Below are 15,925 nucleotides of genomic sequence, written 5' to 3' on the forward strand. Positions count from 1 at the left end.
ATAGCTAAATAAGGAAAACTGCCCCACCCACTGGTGTTCATGTTTTTCAACGGACCAGAACCACTTTTGAACTCAACCAACATATCATTAAGACAAACATTTTGACAAAGTTACACGAAGATTGGGCATGAAATGTGACTTATAAAGTGTTTACAAGTTTTTTCCTTTTTTTGACCAAGTGACCTAGTTTTTGACCCGGCACGACCCAGTTTCGAACTCTACCGAGATTTGTTGAACCGACTTTTGTTTGGGTGACAAGTTGTTTTCCCAGTGAGACATGTACGCAGCCTTTTTTTGCTCGATATCCCCGATCGTCGACTTTCCTACCCCATATTTCTCCGACAGCATCTTGAGTGTAGGTTTAGGGAACATCACGGACTCTTTTATCAGTGTGATTTTGTCTTCTAAAGACAATTCCACGCGCCTTCGCTTAGAAGGAGGTTTGGACATTTTTAGTCTCGGTTATCTTAATATCTAAATGAAACTGTTTCAAGAACTCTGCAAATCACCCTTTTTATATGACACTAAATAAGCAATTGTAATAAACAATACAAAATTAAACAGCAATAAGATAAATAAAATTTAGCACGGCTTCCTATATCAAAAACAAAACACACTAAAGAACTCTATGTTTGTTATCAGTAATTATAATCAGTATTAACACCTCTATTGATCTATATGTACATCACAGGACAAGTATTTTTCAATTGTTTTGCTATTTTTACAGTTTGCACATTTTCAACCACCTTTATTAATTTCACGCATCTTAAATCCACTATTCACAACTTTTTGACACTAGGTCTGAGGTGCAATAAACCGACCCTGAACGGTTTAGAGCAGTACAATTACGTATGGAATGACCTAATTTTTATCCAAAGAATGACCGGTATTCGGAATTGAGGGGATTCCGGTTTTGAGGAGATATTTTACGCATGGTTTTATAGGGAAAAAATGGGACCGGACAATTTTTACATGTATCAATATAAAGCATTTAATTAGATAACTTCAAAACATGCCAAAATCTGTGAATCTGAGGCCCCTTTAATTCATTGAGAGAAAACTAGGATATATCTACATATATAATGAGATGGTCAGCCATTGTGACTGATAGTTAAAAAGTCTGCCTTGATTATAACACAAATGTGTGGCCCACCTCAGAAAACTGAAATACAGACTTTTACTAGAGTTATTCAATTTAGTGGTCAGGGCTGAGGTTTTCTAAGCTCTAAATTTAAATATGACATGGCAAATGGTATGGTCTTTCCCAATAACCACGTGTCCATGAAATGCAAACTTTCTAATCAACTTTATAACATAAATCAAATTATGGTTCTATAATTTAAAAGTGCAATTAAACAAATTTAGATAAAAAACACACACACAAAAACAAGGTTAAGCAATATATTGCTTAATTTTTATAAATACAATAGTTTACTTTTTCTTTTTTAACTAATCCAAATATAACAATTTTATAAAAACATATATTTATGGACATTTTTCTATAATCTATGAACAAGTCCCATCAAAATATTATTATGACAACGCACCCAGACAGGCGATCATATAGAGGGACCTCTTAATTGCTAGGCAGTGTAATTATTAGATTTCCAAAAACCTCAAGTACTATTTCTTCCCAGGAGTTGGGACTCAAGCATGCATACATAACATTTAGACTTATATAACTTAGTTTGAACTTACAATGTACCTGGTGAAGAGCCCTACAGGCCAGACAGGCTTGCACCGAATCCCAATGTTGCCCTCCTGTCCCCTAGGCAATACTGTTCCCTCATCATCTACAATCTGTAAAAGGGATCTGCACATTGTTCAACAAGAGACCACTTGATCTGTAGCATTTATAACGGGGATCTGCACATGGTTCAACAAAGACCACTTGATCTATGGCTTTTATTACAGGGATAAAAACATGTTTCAAAGAGGGGCCACTTCATATATTGGTTTTATAACAGGGATCAGCAAATGGTTCAACGAGGGGCCACTTGATCTATTGGTTTTATAATGGTGATCAGCACATGCTTAAACAAGGGACCACTTGATATATGAGTTTTAAATTGGTGATCAGGTCACGGTTCAACAAGGGACCAATTTTATGGTTGTTTTTTTACGGAATCAGCCCATGGTTCCACAGGTGGTTAGCGTGTGGCTATGATATTAATTCGTGAAAACATCATTTTGAATGATAAATAATCATAATATATCAAAAAATCAACTTTCCTGAAAAAAAATTCACTATCAAATATATATATATAACAAGGTATTCAACTCAAAATCACCCGAAAACAGGGTGCATCGATTTGAACAGCCATTATTTCATCAATTTTGCAGCGATTTTCACGATCTCGGTCTTATTCAACGCATACATGAATTTCCTTTCTGGAAGTGTACATGTCTTGCAATATTTTTACAAATACTGGGTCAACTTTTAAGACATAACACCATACACAACTCGCGTGACCCACTTGACATCGATCAGACAGGATCTAAGCTTGAAATCTTCACTGAGTAAAGGGCATTTTTCCTGCAAAGTTCACGGACCTCGATACCATAATTCAATAAAACGTATGAAAAAAACATTCTTAACGTGCTTGCTGTTGCATTATGCATCAAAACTAACTGTCCAGCGCCGTTTAAAACCTTTGTTTACATTCATTTCAACTAACTGACATTTTAAACACACAAGTGATTTCATTGGTCCAATGCGAAGGTGTGTCTTTACACCTGGAGATTTCATTCATAAATCCTGTCTGATTGCTGTTAAGTAGGTCACGCGAATTGTGTATCGTTTTATTTCTTAAAATTTGAACCAGCATGTGTAGAAATATAACAAGATATATACATGTCCAGAAAGGAAATTCATTTCTACATTGAATAAGACCGGGTTCATGAAAATTGCTGCACAATTGATGAAGTTATGGCTGTTCAAAGGATGCACCCCGTTTTCAGGTGATTTTGAGTTGAATACCTTGTTATATATATATTTGATAGTGAAATGTTTTTTTACTTAAAATTGATTTTTCGTTATAATTTGATTATTTATCATTCAAAATGATGTTTTCACTAATTAATATTATAGCCACATGCTAACCACCTGTGCATGGTTCCACAAGGGACCACTAGATATATGGTTTTTTTAACAGTGCAATAATTTCTTGAGTGTTGCAAAGTCAAATAATTGTGACAAAATGGCAATGTCTATTTTCATAATCATGAGCACTGACTTCAATTTCGAACAGAATGTTAAATACTGATATAATAAATATACACAATGACCATGAAAGCTCACCCTGGACTTCTTTTAATTTGAGGTCTTAGAGCTTCAGTTCAATGTTTTCTTTGAATGACAATGAACAATATCTACAGCCATTTCTGACCCTTTAACTGACCTCCACATCATACCCAGGTGCAGCCTTTCCCATGGAACCAGGTCGCTGTTCTATACTTGGGTAGCTACCACATACAAATGTCTGAAAGTGAAGAACATGACATAACCTTAGAGAAACAAAATTAATGAATATCATCTGTGCAAGTCCATCATAAGGGGGATGTTATAACAGTATATAATTTTGGACTTGATGCAATTATCATAAAGGCTCTTAGTTGAATTTTAAGAAAATTCTTAAATGGGTGTATGTTCAGGAAACTTCAAGTTAAAATCCTTAATCAATACCATCTTCTTTAAACATGTTTTACTGATCAATATAATATACCACAAACATATTTTACTAACAAATATATCTTCTTTAAGTATATTTTATTGATCACCATAACCTTCTGTAAGCATATTTTATTGATCACCATGATCTACTTTGAAAACATTTTAATGACCAATATTATCTTCTTTAAACATATCTTACTTATCAATATCAACTACTTTAAAAATGTTTTAGTGATCACCATGTTTTCCTTTAACATATTCTACATATGTAAATCAATTAAAAAAGACTGTCAGATCAATGTGATCTTCTTCAAACATATCTAACTGATTACTATGACTTACTTTAAACATATTGTACTGATCGTCATGACCTACTTTGAGCACATTATACTCATCAATATGATCTACAGTCAAACCTGAATTCAGCGGTCAGTCAAGGGAAATGATCAAAGTGACCGTTGTCCACAGGTGACCGTTGAATTCGGATCACACTTTTAAGAAGGTTGGTCAGTTGGTAGTATTACTACGTCGTTACCCCACCCAGTCGTTTGCATACAGTGTAAAACAAATGCTCATTGCATTAACAAAGCATAATAACAGCATTAACTTACGCGTGTACATTGAATAAAAGATAATAATATCTTTTAGATATACTTAAAAATACTTTACTATTGCACATGATATACTTTAAATATATTTTACTGATAAATATGATCTTTAAACATATGTTACTGATACAAATGATCTATTTTTAAAATATTTTACTGATAAATATGATATCGTTCAAACACACCTTATTGATCAAAATTATCTTCTTTAGCTTAAAACATATTTTACTAATCATTATGATTTAGCTTAAACATATTTTACTGATCAATATGATTAAGCTTAAACATATTTTACTGATCATTATGATTTAGCTTAAACATATTTTACTGATCAATATGATTTAGCTTAAACATATTTTACTGATCAATATGATTTAGCTTAAACATATTTTACTGATCAATATGATTTAGCTTAAACATATTTTACTGATCATTATGATTTAGCTTAAACATATTTTACTGATCATTATGATTTAGCTTAAACATATTTTACTGATCATTATGATTTAGATTAAACATATTTTACTGATCATTATGATTTAGCTTAAACATATTTTATTGATCAATATGATTTAGCTTAAACATATTTTACTGATCATTATGATTTAGCTTAAACATATGTTACTGATAAATATGATATCCTTCAAACACACCTTATCCATCAAAATTATCTTCTTTAGCTTAAACATATTTTACTGATCATTATGATTTAGCTTAAACATATTTGACTGATCAATATGATTTAGCTTAAACATATTTTACTGATCATTATGATTTAGCTTAAACATATTTAACTGATCAATATGATTTAGCTTAAACATATTTTACTAATCAATATGATTTAGCTTAAACATATTTTACTGATCAATATGATTTAGCTTAAACATATTTTACTGGTCAATATGGTTTACTTAAAAAATATTTAACTGATAAATATGATCTTCTTAAAACATATTTAACTAAACAATATGGTCTATTCAAAACATATTTTACTTATCAATATGATTTAGCTTTAACATATTTTACTGATTATTATGATTAAGCTTAAACATATTTTACTGATCAATATGATTTAGCTTAAACATATTTTACTGATCAATATGATTTAGCTTAAACATATTTTACTGATCAATATGATTTAGCTTAAACATATTTTACTGATCAATATGGTTTACTTAAAAAATATTTAACTGATAAATATGATTTTCTTAAAACATATTTAACTAAACAATATGGTCTATTTTAAACATATTTTACTTATAAATATCATTTACTTAAAACATTTTTTTTAAATAATCTTATGTCAGCATATTTAACTGATCAATACCATCAAATTGCACAATATTTTACTGATCAATATCATTAACCAGTTCTTTAAACAAATCACTATCTTCTAGTAAAACCTAACAATTATCTACGTTTTTTACAGAGCTTTCCAGAGACAAAAAGTTTGGTTTCTTCATCAGAAAGAGTTTAACTAAACAGTCTTTTTTTAGCTTTTTAATCTGAAAAAGCAATTATAAACAATCAGCTCACTGGGAAAACTTGGCATGCCCATAAAGTATTCTCCCAGATCATTGACAACACCATCTGCCTCCATTAGATTTTCATTTAAAAGTGACTTCCTTAAAATAAAAAAATTCCATAAAAGCATGGGCTGCACACGCTAATTGGAGACAATCCTTTAGGCACAAACATTAGGCCATGTTTTCCCAGAATGGGGCTCATATATTCACAGTAGTTGTCTGATGGTACTCACTGTGGCTCATATATTCACAGTAGTTGCCTGATGGTACTCACTGTCTCTGTTTGCCCATATCCCTCGTACAGATTCAGACCCGTGCCTTCAGTCCACTCCTTCAACATCTCTGGGTTCTACAGGGAAGAGATATATTCTCAACTCCAGATATTCAAAGTACCGTGAAAGTTGCAGATTTCAAACTAAGTATATATATAACAACTAAACATTTTGACCAATAAGAATTCTGGAAACTTGTTTCATATTCATTTAGTTTTTACTATTTTATAAAGATTATAACTCAAGTTTTGTTAACGAATGCCCCTTGGGTGAGGGTCTTGAAAAAAACGTATTAAAATCCTTTCAAAACAAGTACATATGTTATAAACTTAGTTAAATTGAATATTATAAGAGCAGACAAAACTACAGCTTCCAAACACAATCTTGTATTATAACTGGCAAACCTTTTGCATCATTGTTTAGTAGGAAATAATAAAGGGTACAACAAACAAGAGAGCCAAGATGGCCCTAAATCGCCCACCTGACTAACCTTGCTACATCAACTTAAATTCTATCAGACCCATATACAATCCCAAGCCAGATTTCATTAATTAATACATTCTGACAAAATTTCATTAAGACGTGATGAAAACTGTGACCTCTAGATTTGTTTTTCAAGATTAACAAGAGATGTGTTTGTCAAAAACACAATGCCCCCTATTGCGCTGCTTTGAAGCCATATATTTGACATTGACCTTTCACCACTCAAAATGTGCAGCTCCATGAGTTACTAGCAACCCCTGTTAAATTTTAAAATTTCTCATACATTAGTTTTATTAATTTAGCAAGATAGATATTTCAACAAGATATGTGTTTGTCAGAAACACTATGTCCCCTTCTGTGCCGCTTTGAAGCTATATATTTGACTTTTGACCTTGAAGGATGACCTTGACCTTTCACCACTAAAAATGTGCAGCTCCATGAGATACACATGCATGCCAAATATCAAGTTGCTATCTTTAATATTGCAAAAGTTATGGCAAATGTTAAAGTTTGACGCAAACACACAAACAAAGCAACAAACCAACAGACAGGGCAAAAACAATATGTCCCCCACTATAGTGGTGGGGGACATAAAAAGCTTTCCAACACAATTGAATTGTTAAAGTATCCCCACCGGAAGAGAAGTTATGACAATTTTTGTCATGGAAATTTTGTCGATTTATTGGAAAATATTGGTACTTATTACTACATAGTAAATGCGTTATATCACAGCACCTTCGCCTTATGTTATTACAGAGAAATTGACATAACTTTTGTTCTAAAGAAGATATAGAGTTCATATTTGGCAGTTTTATGTATTTTTTCATGCTCTTTTTATTTCTTTACTTAGTTTTTGCATAGTATGAACTATAATGAAGATAATGACACATTAATATCACAAAAAATATATTTCTATTTTCGACTTTTTTTCTCAAATAAAGACAAAATACAACAAAACAACACAACATGTCACTAATATAAAAAACTAAACATTCAATGTAGTCAAAGTCCATTTCATAGTGCAAAATCATGTTTAAATTTGCTAATTTTCTCATTCTGCAGATCACAATTGTTTATGTTCTGCTGTTCACAGAATGGTCCGGGGAACTCGGCCATTGTGTAATATCCTCAGCTGATCCTGAAAAGAACAATGAAATTGTGCTAAAATAAATATAACTTTAGTTTTTCAATGTTTAATCACAGAAGTTTAAAATTCTATCCATAAAGCTTATATTATGGCTAAATAAAAAAATATATACCTCTATATAATATATAGACTATACTATATAGGGGTATATTTTTTATTATTTAGCCATTAGATTGGCTTTATGGATAGAATTTCAAACTCATGTGGTTTAATGTAAATAAATATAAAATTCTAGGATTTGTTAAAAATAAATCTTTCAATGTAAACCATTATTTGTTTAAATTCCTTAACCACCAATTAGCAGTTACAATTACTTTGAACATACAAAACACTATAGTCAGTACCGATTCTGAATCAATGTATTAAAAAACAACAACAATTAAATAAAACTGTAACAAGGCATTATTCATTATTTAAAATAATGATTAACGTTGTTTATTTAATAAATATTTTCTAAAATAAAGAAAAAACGTTCGAGAGTCAACAAATTAAACTATAAAAAAATTAATGAAAACAAAAACACAATGCCAGTCAATGGTACGAACGTACCGAGTTCGAAATAAACAAATTAAATCAAGTATTTCATACACATTAAACATAACAATTATAGGTCATTTGACATTAAATATATACTTAGAAACGCATTAAAATACTTTGGTTGTGTTTATTTGCATTAGGTTTTATGTATTTTGCAACATAAATGCAATAAATAGAGGCATTTTGACAGCAGACTGTTGAAACTCGGTACGAATATCCACACGACCAATCTGAAAGAAATTTGATCATCTGTTTTGTAATGAATAAAGGGAAATCAACATAAAAAACGATATAATTAAAATAAAAATAACTTACCATTTGATTGCTATCGATTTTCTAGATTTATACTAGAGCTTTGTCACAGACGTGACGTATATCCCCACATGCCGCATTGACACAGACTATTTTGCATGCTGTCTTCATATTATATTCAATATATTATGCCATTATTATTTATGGCCATTGTGACCTTTGAATTCTTTAATTCTTTTGCATGACACGCTGTCCAATGACTGTGAACAAAATTAATGTACAGAGTCATTTTAAAATCTCACAATGAATGACATAGTTATGGCCCGGACAAGCTCATTTATGGCCATTTTTCACTTTTGAACTCCAAGTGCGACCTTGACCTTGAAGATATCGACGTAATTCTTTCGCAAGACACATTGTCCTATGATTGTGAACAAATGTACCAAGTGATTTTTAAATCTCATAATGAATGACATAATTATGGTCCGGACAAGATGATTTACGGCCATTTTTGACCTTTGAACTCACAGTGACCTTGACCTTGGAGATATTGACATAATTCTTTCGCGCGACACACCATCCAATAATGGTGAACAAATGTGCCAAATGCTTTTAAAAAATCTCACAATGAATGACATAGTTATGCCCCAGAGAAGCTCATTTATGGCCATTTTTGACCTTTGAACTCGAAGTTTGACCTTGACCTTAGAGATATCAACGTAACTCTTTCGCGCGACACACCGGCCAATGATGGTGAACCAATGTGCCAAATGATTTTAAAATTTAACAATGAACAACATAGCTATGGCCCGGACAAGCTCATTTATGGCCATTTTTGACCTTTGAACTTAAAGTGTGACCATGACCTTGGAGATATCAACGTAATTCTTTTCGAGCAACACACTGTCCAATGATTGTGAGTAAATGTGCCAAATGATTTTAAAATATCGCAATGAATGGCATAGTTATTGCCCGGACAAGCTCATTTATGGCCATTTTTGATCTTTGAACTCAAAGTGTGACCTTGACCTTGGAGATATCAACGTAATTCTTTCGCGTGACATACCGTCCAATGATGGAAAACAAATTTGCCAAATGATTTTCAAATCTCACAATAAATGATAAAGTTATGGCCCGGACATGCATTTGACCTTTCTTTGAACTCAGAGTGTGACCTTGACCTTGGAGATATCGACGAAATTCTTTTGTGCGACACACTGTCCAATGATGGTGAACAGATTTGCCAAATAATTTTTAAATCTCACTATAAATGATAAAGTTATGGCCTGGACATGCATTTGACCTTTGAACTCCAAGTGTGATCTTGACCTTTGAGATATTGACGTACTTCTTTCACACGACACACCGTCACATGATGGTGAACAAAAGAACCAAGTTTTTTTTTAAACGATAAATGACATAGTTATGGTCCGGGCAAACTTTCGCTTTAAAACACTTTAAGTGACCCCGTGACCTAGTTTTTGACAGAGCATGACGCATATTTAAACTTGACCTATACATCATCTAGATACAACTTGTGACCAAGTTTTGTGAAGATCGGATGAAATTTTCGGGACAGACAGACCGACAGACAGACAGACTGACAAAGTGACTAATATATAGCCCCCATTACCAGTAATGGGGGTATAATAAAGTAATTTTTGAAGAAATCACGGTTATCGATCATGCTATCAGCTTAATCAAATTTTCCAATATGACGCCGCTATTTCGACCTCGTTGAAAATTCCCCAACACGTGGTTTTTAATCATAAATGCGACATACTTAATATCGTTTCCTAGTTATACTTCTGGTACCAAAAGAAAGATCAGAGCTTATATTTTGTGATTTTCTATGTGAAATCAAAAAAATAACATTACTTTTTGAAGAAACGTTCATAGACGTTTGGACTACTTTTCGTTGCGTAGACTTAACATATCACAATTTTGTGAAATTCATCGGAATCGTTTTTCATTGGTGAACATAAATATATCAACATCATTAATGTTCAAATAACCTTGTCAGGTCACAAATGTGTTGTAAACAACTGGGGTCAGCGCAGATACTCGAAAATGCAGTAAACAAAGGAAATGGGACACAGACATTGTACTTGAATCCAATAAAGATTGCTAAGCAGCGAATATAAATTAAAGATTATTAAAATTTATATCATATTAAAGAGAATTAATTTTCTTTCAATCAACATTTTATATTAATTTGATTTTAATAAAGATGTTTTATTAAAATAACTCGTAATGGAACCACTATGCAGATTAGCTGATTTTCTTTGATCTTCCACTGATAAGATAAGACCTGCTGGGGTTGCTAGAGTTACACATGTATGCCAAATATCAAGTTGCTATCTCCAATAATGCAAAAGTTATTGCAAACCAAGGTTAAAGTTTTGGGACACACAATGAATGACAGACAGATCAGATTAAAACTATAACCTCTATTGTCTACACAAGGTTTTTCTATTATTTGACCTTGTGACCTAGTTTTTGACCCCAGATGACCCAAATGCAATCCCAACCCAGATTTCATCAAGATAAACATTCTGACCAAATTTCATAAAGATTGGATGAAAACTGTGACCTCTATTGTCTACACAAGGTTTTTATATTATTTGTCCTAGTGACCAATTTTGACCCCAGATAACCCAAATACAATCCCAACCCAGATTTCATCAAAATAAACATTCTGACCAAATTTCATAAAGATTGGATGAAAAATGTGACCTCTATTGTCTACACAAGGTTTTTCTATTATTTGATCTAGTGACCTAGTTCTTGACCCCAGATGACCCAAATACAATACCAACCCAGATTTCATCAAGATAAACATTCTGACCCAATTTCATAAAGATTGGATGAAAACTGTGACCTCTATTGTCTACACAAGGTTTTTCTATTATTTGATCTAGTGACCTAGTTCTTGACCCCAGATGACCCAAATACAATACCAACCCAGATTTCATCAAGATAAACATTCTGACCAAATTTCATAAAGATTGGATGAAAACTGTGACCTCTATTGTCTACACAAGGTTTTTATATTATTTGACCTAGTGACCTAGTTTTTGACCCAAGATGACCCAAATACAATCCCAACCCAGATTTTATCAATATAAACATTCTGACCAAATTTCATAAAGATTGGATGAAAACTGTGACCTTTACTGTCTACACAAACGAATTGTTGACGGACACACACACACACACGCACGCACGCACACATGCACGCACAACGGACGCCGGACATCACACGGTCACATAAGCTCACCATGTCACTTTGTGACAGGTGAGCTAAAAAAGACAGAAAATATTAATAAATAAGATTTGATTTAGTTAACAGATCTAATTATGAACGGATTCCATGGTAAAAAAAATCACACAAAGACACAAACTGGTAGTACTTACTAAACAATGATAAATGCTACAAAAAACGGTTTCAAGTGAAAGCTTGTGAGTCATGAATTGAGAACTGTCAAACAACATAAAAAATTAAAAAAAAGCTTTAAGTACAATTTATCAGAAATGCAAACAAACACATTCATGCATAATAACATTTATATACCACAGGTTCCCCGGCGCTCACACAGTGGAATAGAGCAGGAAATTTGTAGTTGTGCAGCTTCTCTTTGATCATAAATCGTACTGCTGTTGGTGGCGTGCAGAAATGTGTAATGGGGTTGCTTGCTAGTGTCTTGAAAATGATAAAACTGAACCTAAATACTACATAATTACAATCAGCAAACAAGTTAATTAGTAAATTAATATGCGTCTTTCTATGGCCTTCTATGAGATACCCAGTAAGTTTGTTAAAAAAGACGTATGTCTTTAGGGTACATAAGCCCCCATATTCCACAATTGTCGTAAAACCAATCAGTTTTATGGCCAAATTAATCTTTGACATTTGAGTGTGACCTTTACTTATGAGTTAGACAGGTATTACACGCAACAAATGGGCTTATAATGGTTGATATAGATAGGCTTATCAGGGACTGGATTTTCCACTATTATGATATTTTTCATTTAAAGAAAGTCTCTTCTTGGCAAAATCAAATTTAGGCAGAAAAAAACTGCTTTTCTTCACTTCAATTCCATATATAAGGACTGCAAACCCAATATAAATATCAATTTTGATAAATGATAAAAAATAGCCATTGCTTCAAAGAAATAACAAATGTAAATTTTGCTAACAATTTTCAATAAAGGAACATTGAATTCTAAATGAATTGGGAAACAAACCCTTTTTGTTTCAGTTTTAAGACCTAAAGTCCATTTAAACTATACTAACAGATAACACTCCTACCTGTAAAGTGCGGATGGGGTCAAACTTGGGAGCATCTTGAACAAACACAGTGGCCCCAGCAATCCAGGGGGCAAACAGACTGCTCCATGCACACTTGGCCCAGCCTGTGTCTGACAGGTTCCATAAGATTGACTTGCGACTCAGGTTGAGAAAATACCTGAAATATGACAAGGGACATGTGACATGTCTTTTGTCCCACGTGGCCATCCAAGTTCCAGTCTAGCCTGCGCATTTGCCCAGACCGGTCAATAGCTACCCAGTCCACTATAAAGTCACTCAAGGTTTGAATTCTGAAGCTACACTGGCTGTATAATGCATAATACCCATTTTTGCACGACCATCACTGACATGGATACCCCAAGACTTTTCTTTGCAAACTTGCAAAGGCCGTTTCATTAACATTCAATTTTATAAAACATTATAATTTGTTTTATAGTTTTGAATCTTAAATCTTGAATCTTGAAAAGTCAATGACAACCGTTTTATTCTTCCAACTTACTCTTGAACCCAACTGTGTTCTTCATATTGTCACTAATTGTTGTCACACTTTATTATTTGAGGCCATTTAATTAAAACTTGCCTAATAAACCATCGAAGTAACAGTTTGGGCAATCTTTAATTTGATCACCTTAGACCTTTGACCTCTGTGACTTACCTTCAATTTTGAGCACAGGACACAGTTGTCTTCACACCATGATCTTTTGTGTTAAGTCATTTAACAATGTCAGTTATGATTAATTTACAATTTGGAGAAGCATTCTGTATTTGAGCCTGGAATAGCAGTCTGTATTTGAGTGACTCAGTCATGTATTTAATCTCTGACAAGTGTGACCTTAATGTTTGGATACAGGCATGCAGTCTCCACACAGTAATTACTGGCACATTGTTTTACGTTATTGCCCAATAAAATCATGAAGTAACAATCCAGAAAATGTTCAGGGCCTTCTCATAGACAAGTGCATTGAACAATGCTTCCCACATCGTTAATTCACATAAAACAAAGTAAATCTGCTATCCAGCTGATATTCTCACTTTGCTGTTATGATATGCCCAAGGCCATAGCTGCTGTGCGTGTGCTCTGTCATCTTGGGGGAGCCAGTGGTACCGCTTGTGAAGAACACAGTCATCGGGTCAGTAGACAGCGAGTTGATACACTACAAATATACCAATTCACAAGTCGATGGGTCTCAATTTAAAAATTGCCAAACAATTCAGTTAAAGGTTAAAGTTCTGATATTGATGATGATACATCTTTAGTTGCCTTTCCCATGAACTTCCCGTTCACCAATCGTCCATGGTCTGAGCAGGATTCTAACCAATGACCGTCTGATTCCTAAACCAGAGTCATACCACTAGACCACTGTGACTATGCCACTCTTTGTCAGACACATTGGTGGCCTTAGAGCAGTATCATATGGGCTGATCAGTTAGTCCTAGATGGAGGGCGGTCAATATACATGAAGCATTTGTAATGAGAAAATTCCCTTTCCTGATCACTTAGTTTGCTAATATGATTGAGAACAGTTCCATCATACCATATAAAGATGGGAAGCAGGTACACTACTGTACTACATTGTTATGTATACCATGTACACTTGTGTACAACATTTTTATGTATACCATGTACACTGATGTACAACATTTTTATGTATACCATGTACACTGATGTACTATATTGTTATGTATACCATGTACACTGATGTACGACATTTTTATGTATACCATGTACACTGATGTACTACATTGTTATGTATACCATGTACACTGATGTACGACATTTTATTGTATACCATGTGCACTGATGTATGACATTTTTATGTATACCATGTACACTGATGTACTACATTGTTATGTATACCATGTACACTGATGTACAACATTTTTATGTATACCATGTACACTGATGTACTACATTGTTATGTTTACCATGTACACTGATGTACAACATTTATGTATACCATGTACATTGATGTACGACATTTTTATGTATAACATGTACACTGATGTACTATATTGTTATGTATACCATGTACACTAATGTACGACATTTTTATAAATACCATGTACACTGATGTACAACATTTTCTTCATTATATCTTAGGTCTAGTCTCAGACTTAATAGGGCAAGTGATTGGTGACACAATTACTGGTTCTTATATGCCTTTACATATAATTGCTTTTATGTCAAAACTATACTTGCATATATAACAACATTAATCAACATTTACATTAATTTGAATAACATCAATTGATTAATATGATATATTCCCAGATGTATAATAATTATTACTGTTTAAAATAATGTTCACAATACCCTATATCAACATGTTGAAAATATTAACACCTGTATGTTGTCTGTACTTCTACGGGTTAGCTCTTCATAGTTCAACCAGCCAGGCCTGCAAACAAATCACAGAGCACATCAGCATAGGCTGGAATTAATGAGTACACTTTGCACTGTGGCATTTAATTGACTGCCACCAGCCTGATATGGGTCTTTTGACCTGGTGCTTTAATCTGTTCTTGACCAGATAGAAGGCACAAACTCGGTACGTGAACCATAAAATAGGCCAAAATAAACAAGACATGTGTCAATAGGGCATGGATCAAGACATGTGTCAATAGGGCATGGATGCCACCACTTTCCGTTTGTTGTCTCAAAACTCTGCTTAGGTCAAACACAAGCTTATTTGACTTTTGACCTTGATCTTCAAGGACATGAATAGTGTGATATATGAATATGTAACACTCAGTTTCCTCATAGTAGTAATTTGTGGTATTAGTGGTCTTAAAATTTAATGATAAATAAAAACCTTACAATCTGGACAAACTTTTCAACAGCTGAAAATGACATTTGACTTCATGAAAAGCTGTTTCCTCATGGTTTTCGTAAGTTATAAGTTATCTTACAATAGTGTGATGAATGACAAAGATACACTTGATAAAGTATTTAAAGGCAAATTTTGATTTTGACCTGTAAGGTAGAGAGATGAGTTTAAAATGACACCGGGCATTTTATTAATAATTGCATATGTGCCAAGATATTTTAACTCCATCAATATGTGGCAAAGATAGGTCTGAGAAAGAAAATATCAAGCGGTTTTATTTGCTAAAT

The 15,925-nt window shown here is 33.1% G+C and overlaps 1 protein-coding gene and 1 long non-coding RNA gene across 3 annotated transcripts in view; one reads left to right on the forward strand and one right to left on the reverse strand.

The window, feature by feature from the left end:
• LOC127866297 (acyl-coenzyme A synthetase ACSM3, mitochondrial-like) overlaps positions 1-15,925 on the reverse strand; it is a 60,739-nt gene that overhangs the window by 7,815 nt on the left and 36,999 nt on the right. For both annotated transcript variants that reach the window (XM_052406762.1, XM_052406761.1), the window contains 7 exons: positions 15,155-15,209; positions 13,843-13,964; positions 12,811-12,967; positions 12,073-12,201; positions 6,082-6,156; positions 3,402-3,482; positions 1,699-1,800 (listed from right to left, as the gene is read on the reverse strand). In XM_052406762.1, coding sequence (XP_052262722.1) covers positions 1,699-1,800; positions 3,402-3,482; positions 6,082-6,156; positions 12,073-12,201; positions 12,811-12,967; positions 13,843-13,964; positions 15,155-15,209 — 721 coding nt within the window. The remainder of the gene's footprint in view (positions 1-1,698; positions 1,801-3,401; positions 3,483-6,081; positions 6,157-12,072; positions 12,202-12,810; positions 12,968-13,842; positions 13,965-15,154; positions 15,210-15,925) is intronic.
• LOC127866307 (uncharacterized) overlaps positions 1-15,925 on the forward strand; it is a 28,834-nt gene that overhangs the window by 5,158 nt on the left and 7,751 nt on the right. The window lies entirely within an intron of this gene.

The sequence above is a fragment of the Dreissena polymorpha genome, chromosome 2, assembly GCF_020536995.1.
Source record: "Dreissena polymorpha isolate Duluth1 chromosome 2, UMN_Dpol_1.0, whole genome shotgun sequence".
Classification (NCBI taxonomy): Eukaryota; Metazoa; Mollusca; class Bivalvia; order Myida; family Dreissenidae; genus Dreissena; species Dreissena polymorpha.